This window comes from Daphnia pulicaria, chromosome 3 (genome assembly GCF_021234035.1).
Source record: "Daphnia pulicaria isolate SC F1-1A chromosome 3, SC_F0-13Bv2, whole genome shotgun sequence".
Classification (NCBI taxonomy): Eukaryota; Metazoa; Arthropoda; class Branchiopoda; order Diplostraca; family Daphniidae; genus Daphnia; species Daphnia pulicaria.
In genome coordinates, this window is record NC_060915.1 from 7211873 (window position 1) to 7222264 (window position 10392).

The 10392-nt window shown below is 46.6% G+C and overlaps 1 protein-coding gene across 4 annotated transcripts; it reads left to right on the top strand.

Annotated features, from left to right (window-relative positions):
• The first annotated feature begins 3544 nt into the window (after positions 1–3544).
• On the top strand, positions 3545–9896 carry LOC124328871 (kinase suppressor of Ras 1-like). 4 transcript variants are annotated; one of them, XM_046787697.1, is made up of 8 exons: positions 3545–3723; positions 3791–3891; positions 7140–8022; positions 8091–8333; positions 8413–8586; positions 8673–8807; positions 9076–9205; positions 9283–9896. In XM_046787697.1, exons 1-8 carry the CDS (start codon positions 3665–3667, stop codon positions 9439–9441), a joined length of 1884 nt encoding a protein of 627 aa, XP_046643653.1. In that variant the 5' UTR covers positions 3545–3664; the 3' UTR covers positions 9442–9896. The 4 variants fall into 4 exon arrangements, with proteins under 4 accessions (XP_046643653.1, XP_046643652.1, XP_046643654.1 ...); XM_046787696.1 differs by having other exon boundaries at positions 3546–3723; positions 7137–8022; XM_046787698.1 differs by lacking the exons at positions 3545–3723; positions 3791–3891 and adding an exon at positions 5265–6659 and having other exon boundaries at positions 7137–8022.
• Positions 9897–10392: the final 496 nt, after the last annotated feature.

Below are 10392 nucleotides of genomic sequence, written 5' to 3' on the forward strand. Positions count from 1 at the left end.
CAGAGTTGGGCTCTTCCATTTTAAATAAAGGCCAAGGAATACCAACCTCCGCCAGCAGAACGAATAAAGCTTATGGGCCAGCAAGTGTGTGCTGTATGCGGCTGTATATACTTTGTTGTACTTGATATGAACAAGCAGCAGACTTTGCGTATTCCCATCTGATGTAAGCCTATCAACTCTGGGACATTAAAGATTATCCACATACTGCGAATAATGCATACATAGACTAGCTGGAAACTCTGCCTGGAAACAGTCTTCTTTTATTTCCAAGATGTGCATAAGATATGGAGGTGCGCTGAAAGCTTCACGTCCTTGTTCTGCGGCAGCCGAAATGCCGGGAGTTTATTGATTCTAGCGCTGGCAGCATCAGTTCTCCATCTCGTCTGCTTAATAAGTTGCGCAACGGAAATTTGGCTAGAATTTTTCACAGGTCAAAATAGCATTTTCCAGTGAAACTCAACCCACTGTGCGCGCTGGCTGTTTTCCGATATATTTCCCCTTTCCAACAGCTGCACGACGCATTATTATTAGTCTTCTCTTCTTTCTTTGACTAACAGCCAAGAAAACAAAGACAAAATAACGACGTAGGAAACCAGCAATATCGCCACGCGCCAGTAGTATGGCAACTCTACTCAGCTGCGGCCATCACGGTACTTATTATATCTAGCTCAAGCCGCTGATGTCTACCAGCACTCTGTTTGTGGCTACTATACCGGGAGGATAAACTTGCGGCACGAAATCAGTCTGACATGCAACACACATACACACACAAAAAAAAGAAGAAGATTGAGCAATATAAGTTGGCAGTTCCGTTATTTAGACTCGACTGGATGGGCACAGTTAGCGACCATATTATCAAACGTTAAAACAGAATAAAGGTATTATATATCTATTTTTCAGCGATTCACACTCTTATTCTCCTGCTCGGTACTACTTTTTTCTTTCGGAATGATTGCATATCGGGATTGTTGGCCGTTACAAAATGCTGGGCAAATCATTCGTTACAACAGACGCTGGCCATCCGACTGTTGCATAAGAAATGAGAATGCATATTCATTGATCTCATCAACATTATAACCGCACGGTATATAATGATGGGGCCGATGGAAACTGATGATGTCGATAAGAGACTTGGCCATCTCTCGCGTATTTTATGTAGATATAGACGACTGATAAGCGTTTGCTGTTTTATGTTTAGAAAAATACACATACCGCCGCCCAACTAAAAGAAAAAAGGGGAAGTTGGTTTCAGCGGATTGGTAAAGGGCCGCACCATTTCCCGCAGATGATGTGTAGCCCGTACTTCAATAAAAAAAACAAGAACCTATACAGGGAGGAGTGTGCTGTGCTGTGCTTGCACCTGTCGGCCTTGATGACCAACAACAAACTCAAGTATGCTCGTCTGGATAGTCGATCGATAGCTCAAGGTGCAGCGGCACGTGGCCTTATTGTCGTCGCTGGCCGCCTCATCAAAAGTCACAAAAAGTTCCACAATTTGTCTGTGCATTGTCGTATATGTACAGACTAAATATAGCCCAGAGCGCATATATAAAATAAATGGCTACAAGGGAGAAAAAAAAGGGGGTTATGCAGATACGAGTAAGATCAACAGGTCAATGGGTTCCGATGTTGAAACATCTGCCGTTTCGGTCGCGTGCCCCAACAGCAGGGGAATATGCTGCTGCTGCTCTGCTGGCCTGGGCAGGGTCGCCATGCAGGCCAAAAGGTGGTAGATGGACCGATGAGGGGGGAGAGAGCGACCATCTGCAACAAAAACCTCCCTCCACCCCCCCCAAAAAAAGGTTAATAGGTCTCTCTCTTTCTATCAAGCAACTGCTGCTGATGGAGAACAACCAACTCAAAAGGGAGAAAAAGTAAAAGGTGCTGGTCTTGGTGTGTTGACTGGGCATCAGTGGTGGTCGCCCGGTGCTGCTCAATAACGAGCTTTGGCACGAGCTGCCACAACGAAAACCAAGTTGCTCTTGGTTTCTCCGCAACTTAAATGTTGAAACTATGTACGGCCGATTTCCTCCTCCATCGATATGCTCTGTATCAACAATTTCTGCAGCAGAAAACTCTTATACTACTTGAGTTTATTTCCAATGTTTATAAATAAATAGAGAGTTGAGTATCAAGGCGAAACAAACACGAAGACAGAAATAGCAGAACTCAAAGAAGAATATAACAGGCAAGTTGCTCTGTTTTAATGACCATCAAGTTAATTGACTCGCTACAGCTGCCAACTCGAGTTTTTTGGACGACGAGTGTTGAGCCTTGCGTAAGAAGATTTTTCCAGCGTATATAGTAAACATACGGTGCTGTACGGATGGACCAGATAGGTTGATGGCCCATCTCATTATTTACCTTCACTGGAGGACAGATGAATCACAATATTCCAAAAGTGCTTCTTCTTTTTTTTGGATCATTATCACAGTGGAAAATCTCATTTCTCGTTCTACGTCGAGTTCAAAAATAGGGAAACAATGGAAAAGCAACATCCCAAAAAGTCACGAAGAAAGTTGAATTCGGAGAAAATAATGCCTGTTCTCTGCTCTCATAAGAGGAGATGTCAAACGAGCTACGGCCGGCATTCATAGCGGCGCTTGTTGCTCTGCGCGATAATTACAACAGCGGAATAATTGCTCTCAAAATCAGCCGAGTAGAAGATGCCATAACAATGCTGTAAAGTGGGTCCAACGATACGACTACTTGTCCGTGGGAATGAATGACAAACTAGCCCAGGTGTTTATAAATAAATCGACAGAATAAAATCTCTCAGCGGGTGTTTTCGGTTGTTCTTCTCGGAAAATTCCAAACCGACTAAAGCGTCCAGCAGAAGCGGCTGGCGGTGGTATGTGGAAGGCCCAAAGTCGCTGTCGATCAAATCGGCAGCGTGACACGAACGAAATGACAAACGAATAGAAATCCGCCAAATTGTCTACGGAGAAATGTAGAGCAGACACAAAAGACCCGATCAAAAGGGGCGGACGGACAGCGTGAAACAGTTCGCGGAACTGCTGTTCGGATTTCCTTGGATTGTTTCTTCGTATCAGAGGTGATTTTAAATTAGGTAAAATATTTATGCGATCTTGGTGCTAATGGTTTTTTCCGCCGGCTGGTTCCCGTCACGACTGCAACAACAACAACAACAACAACAGTAAGGTCTCTCCCCCTCCTCACCTTATTGAACTGCCGTGTTGGCAGACGATAGATTCGGGCACATGCAGGAGAGAGTGGAATGACGTGCGACAGCTGTTGGGTTCCCAAGTTAACAAAAGGGAAGCCGGGCACATATCAGCTGGGGCAGCAGATCCTGCCGACTGATGTGTATACACATTTAAAAAAAAAGGAAGAAAGAAAAACGGGTCTGCAGCAGACCTGCGAGTGAAAGGAGGGGGTTATAACCCGACCAATCACAAGAAGAGATTACGAGCCAGGGGTGTTTTTTTTTTTTATTTCTTTCCCCGAGAGAAAAAAAGGTGAGGGGTACTACGTACCTTATGTCCTTTATCCCATTAGAGTTTTCCCATTCTATATAACAGAGTGACGTTTGCCCAAAGTTCAACTCATTTCTCATTTCAACTCGGCGCCCAGCAGACGTGGCTGATTCAGTGCAACTTGGGAATTTCAATCGTTCGTGTCGTGTTGTCCAAAGAAGAAGAGAATGGATTATCCCACCTACGGTATTCCGTGGAGCGTCTTTAATCAATACCAGATGAGCAGGTGACATTTTTGAATTTTTATAGCTCTTATACGACCAATTCTCAACGATGATTTCATACAAATTTAGGAATTTCGCTGATGACGGCGGGAGCGTGTGCAGCACGACGAGCAGTCCGCCCCTTTCGCCCATGTCGCCCAGTCCGAGTTTGACGTCATCCAACGACGGCGGTAAGTTCCTTTGATATTGAATGTCCTGTCAATCACGAAATTCCGATTAATCTGCCCGTGGCATCTCGAGTGTATCAACACGGCGCACAGGTATAAGCGGTAGTAGCCACTCCCGCTCTTCGATTTATCACGGGTTGATTGATTGAGAGCGACCAAGGCTCCCGTCGCCACATTTGCTTCCTTTTATAGTCCGGGCGAAAAACATTCGCCTTAATTTATTGTTTACGCTGATCAAGTGGCGCGTGCAAGGAGAAATTTTTCTAATTTTAGAAATTCAAATGAAACATTTCCGAGGGCGTTCCTGGCGTGTACAAGGTCTAAACAAAAAATGATCAAAGATCCTCCGACGTATCGGGCCGGGCATCAGGTCTGATGGACGGTAAAGGCAATACCGACGCTTATTAAAAATGTCTTTCCTCATCTCCTCCGTTTTGTGTCGCATCGAGCAGTGGGTCACGGTCGCTGGCGGAGTATGTGGTAATGGGCAAACCTGTTCCCATTTGATTATTACCGTCACCTGTTTTCATATCGGGAAAATTCTCTTAAATTACAACAAGCAAAAAAAGGAAAAGTTTTGACGTAATAATGGGCACCCCGTGATATTTTTGTTTTGCGTTTCATACAAATTCACGGCACAATGTAAGACGTGCGCAGACCGCCAAGTTTTGAATTTTCTCCCGCCCTGGATCGATTTCAAGTTGGGCATCTAAAAACGGGAGTGGCTGGGCTTTATATTCTAGAGTTCTATGGGGTTATAACTCGACAACGGCCGACGGTTAAAAACCCATTACCTATGCACACACACACACACACACACACAGAGTGTAATGCCTATCGACTTTTTCTTGCCACTCGCCTCAAGGTAAGCCCCTTGCCGACTTGAAAGCTTGTACACAGTCCAAAGTCTAAATAATGAAATGCAATGGATCAATAAAAACCCATAAAAACTCGGCCGGCGGATCAAGGCACCAACCGGAAGTCAGTGACGGGGTCTAAGCCAATCCTTGTCTTAAAAAAAAAAGTCTGTTATTATACGGCCGTGTGTATAATAAACCCGTTGTAAATGTAATCCTTCTTGATTATCGATGTTGTGTCGCCTATTGATTTCAAGCGGAAGCGGCGACCCGACTTCCCCTCCTCCGCTCTCTTATGTCCTGATCCGGGAGGAACACTTAAAAAATTGTCCTGATCCGGGAGGATCTGTCTTCTTGTTTAATTGGCTCTTCTCCAACTGCGGAATTCCGGGAACGGCTTCACATGGCGTCACGCAGTTTTGCTGACGTCGTCGATATTCGCCCGTCACTTCAGATCCTTTCCCAGAGACTTCTTCAGAGTATATATAAGCCCTTCCCCTCCTCCTCCTCTTGTCGCCGTAATTTTCCCCGTGACCAAGGTTACACGTGTATGTTGGTTCTTCTCTCTTTTGTGGAGGGCGCGAGTGAGTAGTATTGTACCGCCTTTTGCGTCAGCTCATTCGAATTCAAAGCCGGCCTTAGCAACGCCCCTAGTTACCGGCAACGTCATTTCAAAGAAGGAGTGGGGTGGGGGGGGGAGAAGAAAAAAAGACAAAGTTGGTGGTTTTGTTTGGTCTTTTTCGGCAATCAAAATGCGGTAGAGCATCCTACGATGAGTGTCTCAGACGCTGACTGACGTCACCTGCTAACGATTAGAGGGGCAACAGGTCGACTGTGCTCGTTATTTTGTCATCGAGTCTGATATCATCGGCCCGTACCGAAAATGCGAACGACAAAAGAGGAAAGTTAAAAGAGTCGCTTATTTATTCAGCGGCTTCTGTGCACAGTACACAAATTCGACGTGACGCAAAAGAAGACGCTCGAGTGCCACCCCTGTGTACAAGTTCGTGACGTTCAGGCACATTCAACCGTAATAAAAACAACAGCAGCAGCAGCAGAGAGACTAGAGAGGAGAGAGATGGAAGGATGGCGGTGACGTGCGCCGCGGCTCCGATGTCGTCTGCGTGGCGCTCAATTCGGCACTGACGTACAGGGAACCCCCTCCTTGGCAACAGGTCGCCCTCTCTCTCCCTTATATATATTCCTGCGGATATCATCTGAATAAGCAAATTCGACGCCCCGACAGCACGATCGATTATAGTACCCCCAGACGCTATAATAAACATCGCCCAGTTTTCCTATCAAAGAATCTGATGCTTAAATGTAATGTCCCTAATATTATAAGGCCTCCGTTGACGCCATATGCGCAGTTCCAGGTAAGATATGACCACTGACGCCATCCGCATATGAAACGTCGACTGGACTTTGCAACTTTTGATCCGACGTGACGCAAGTATTTCTTTCAGGAAAAAAAAATCAAAAAAAGGAAAAAGGATTTGGTCAATTCTGAATAAAACAACGACCAGAAGCAAAAAAACTGAAAATCTTTATCGAGCGACGTCGCAGCAGCGATCGTAGTCGTCGCGTGGCTAATGGCTTTGCACCCCGACGATGGCATCAGCTGTGCGCTTGTGCAGATCTTTTCTTTGATCCCCACGACGCCGACGCCCCGGAGCCAGCAGTCGATCCCGGGCGTATATATATCAGGGCGGACACACGCAGTTCTTGCAAGACGACTCTGTGAATCTGCTCCCCTTTTACTCTGCTCACTGGCAATTGTTTCTCTTGTTGCCATACTCGTATATACCAAACAGTCCAGAAGAGACTCTTTATAGTGTCGACCAACTGCTCGTCCACTGGGATTGTTGTTTCACGCGCCCAGGATGAAAAAGTTCCACCGTTCGAGACGAATCGGTACGTAAATCTCTGAAAGAGTTTGAGGCCATTTAGCAATTTGTTTCGCGTCGCAAGGTCCAGCCTCTCCTGCTCCTCCTTCTTGGGGGGGTTGTTGTTATGGCGGATGCGAGTACGAAATGCGGATATCAGACAGGAAACGTGCCGCCGTCTGAGCAGTAAGGGAGCAGTCAGTTATTGATTGAAAGAGCCCAGAGATACACGGAAGGAAAAGGAAAGGAGATGATGCATAATGCACAAGCACAAGGGGGGCAGGCTGGGCTGGGCTGGGCTGGGAGAAAAACTTTTTTCTCGGTGGGATTCGTTTCGGTGGAAAACACATCGCCTAGCGGAAAAGGAAAACAACTTTGAGGTTCAAATGTGAGCATAGAGAAGCAGCCAATTAGCGACTGATGTCACTTGTAACAGCTATAGACGAGTGGGTTGCTCTTCTTATTTAAAAAATCTTTTGTCGTTTTCTTTCTTTTTTCTCTCCAGAAGAATCGACGTCATCGTCGTCGTCGTTCCACTTTCTGCCGTCGATCGTCAACGGCCATTCGGGATCCTTGTGCCATCAAGTTCCCGCTCTGCTGGGACTCGACTCGACGACGGCCAAGATGACCCATGGCCATTTGCTGCTGGCCACACCACCCGGCGCTGCCACAACAAGAAACCGATTGGCCGGCCATCCCAATGCCGTCGGAATGGCAGCCGGCCGCAATAACAACAACAGCAGCAGCAGCAGCCGGGCAGCCAACGGTTTCTACAAGCGCCTCATGGAGTGGCTCAGCCGCAAGAAGAAGAGCCACCGGCGCTACTCGGAAGTTGTCGATCACAACTCATCGGCGCCGCCACCACCGCCGTCGATGCAACACTGCTGCAGTCAGGAGTCGCTTCACGGATTCATGGCCGTCGCTTCGGCCGGACGCAACCAGTCGGCCCCCATGATTTTCGACGTTTCGCGACCCGTCCAGCGCCAGTTGAACCATTTCAACGTGAAGGCCAACCCGAGGATCGAAGAAACTTCATGCCCGTCGTTTTCCTCATCTTCTTCCTCTTCAATGTCGCCGTCCTCTTCTTCTCTTTCGTCGTCTTCCTCCTTGTCGTCGACCCTCCTACCTCCGCCAGCATCGCAATCGCCGGCCGGCCATCAGCGACTGCAACTGCCGGCCGTTGGGGAATCCCGGCTGGGTTTCGAGGCCCCGCCCACCACTCCGACCTCCAGCTACAATCAGAGCGGCATCATCACGACCCACTTTGACAGCAAACAGGAGATGCTCCTCAGCGAAGCCGACAAGGAAATCGACGCCGAGTGGATCATCCCGTGGAGCGACATCCAATTCGGTCAGATCATCTCACAGAAAGGATCCTGCACCATCAACCGGTACGGTTCATTTATTACTTTTAAAATTCCATCGAATCAAATTAATGGAATTTGATTCTTGTCTACAGGGGCAAATGGCACGGTGACGTCATCATCCACCAGTTCAAATTGCAAAGCGACGTCGAGGTGAGCTCCTTCTGGTCGGACGTTCAATCCTTGTCGAAATTGCGTCACGAGAACCTCCTGCTCTTCATGGGCATCGCCATCCCGTCGTTGGGTTCCAGTTACACGATCGTCAACAGCGCACCGCGCGGAGTCTCCGTCGCCAATTTCCGTCTCGGACTCAAAAACGGCAAACCCGAAAGGATTGGGTCAGTTTTAAATTTTGCAATTTCTAATTCAATTTGGACTTAAAGTTTAATTTTGAATTATTCTGTTGGAAATTTGTAGAATGCGAGCGGCCGTGAGCATTTCCAGGCAGGTGGCGCAAGCGACGGGATACCTTCACGCCCGTGGCATCATCCACGGCAAACTCAATCCGCACAACATCTTCCTGGAAGGAGACAATTACCGTGTGAAACTTTCCCTGTTGGATCACGGCCTTGTCGACACGGCCTCCCTACAGTAATTTCTATCTCTTTTTATTTTATTTTTTCCTTTCAGCCCATGACTAATTGCTATTTGTATTTGTTTTTCCTGGTACATTAAAGAATCGGCTACGGCTGCATCCCCAAAACGCAAGTGAGCTACTACAGTCCGGAACTGGTCCGTTCCATGATTGTCGAGCCGCCGGAAGTGCATTTCACCATCCAGAGTACCAAGTTCAGCGACGTTTACGCCTTAGGGTGAGGATTTGAAAGTTCTTTCCAAATAAAATTTTAAAAAATGAAAATGGGCGTCTGGAATGAGACGACACTTTTCCCTTCTGGCATCCAGCACGTCCTCATTCACAGCATCAAACTTGTCGGTGCGGAGGCGGTGGAGGAGAAAGTGTCACTCTCAACTCTGATTTCTTTTGTTATTTTTATAACCGCACATCCATTCTTTATCTCTTTTTAAGAAATTAGTTTTCGATTTCACCGTATGTTTCATTCTTTTCTTGATATTGCGCAGGTCTTTCATGTACGACCTGATTTCCGGCAGTCCACCGTTCCATCAGGAGCATGTCGACTCGATCCTGTGGCGGATCGGCAACGGCCAGACGACTAGTCTCCAAGACGTCAACTGCAACGCCCGTCTCAAGGTACTTCATCTAGTCCATTATTTCGATTTTATATAACTTTAACTAATAACAATTCCGGTTCCTTTTTAATTTCAAAGGCTTTGATGACATCGTGCTGGGCGTACGATGCGGCCGAGCGTCCCAGTTGCGTCGAAGTGGTCCGTCGTCTGCAGCCATCGGCTCTCCTCTGCAAATCGCATTCGTGCTCGGAGCCGGAACGATTAAACAGGCTCGGCCAGTGCAAACTAGCGTGCTAAACCTCTATTAAATCCCCCCCCCTCTCTCGTACATATAACGTATGTATACCGAAATTCACGTGAGCTCTGTGTTGTGCATACACGAAATATTTGTTGTATTCAATACTAATCTCCCGTGTAGCCAAAAGAAAGAAAGAAAATCCCCCCAGTACCGTCGATTTTTCTTTTTTCTTTTCCCCCGTTCGTGTAATAACGACAAATGTTTTCAACAAAGAGCATCTACCTCCAGCCAGTACTGTAGGAGGACATGCACATGCAGGGTATCGCTATATGTACACATGATTGCGAGCTGTTTCTCCTCTTATTATATACTCCCCTTCTCTCTCTGTGTGTGTAATGTACAGTCGTCCAATAAAAAAACGTATCCGAGAAAATCTCCCCATTTCCATACGTGAGCCCGTGTCGTTACACAAAAGGGCCGTCAACGAGCAACGACTGGACGGACGGTCGGAATGCGCAACAGCCCAAAAAAAGGAGGGCGAAAAAAGAGAAGAATAGGTGAGCAGCAAATCTGACGTGAGGACGTGATGGGTTCTGCACGCGGTTATTTTTTGGGAAATAAATAAAATAAAATAAAAAAAGGGAAGAAGAAAAACAAAAATCTTTTTTTTTTTCTTTTTCTTTTTTTTTTGAAAAGAGGCGCGCGCGGTCGTGACCCTTTTCTTCTTCCGCGTGTTTTTCCTCTTTCCCACGACGATATCGTTACAACACGAAAAATAAAAAAATTTTCTTTCTTTCTTCTTCTTCTTCTTCACGCTCCATGTCGATCTCTCACCCGGCCCCGATTTGCAACAAAATCGTTTTTCTTCTTCTTTTTCTCCTCTTCGGGATTCTCGTTAATAACTCAACACACACACCACACACAAAAGATTGTCTTCCTAGTCTGGCTTTTTTTTGCTTATAGTTGCTGCCGTAGTCTGTTCTTCCTACACATTATTCAATAATGCAATA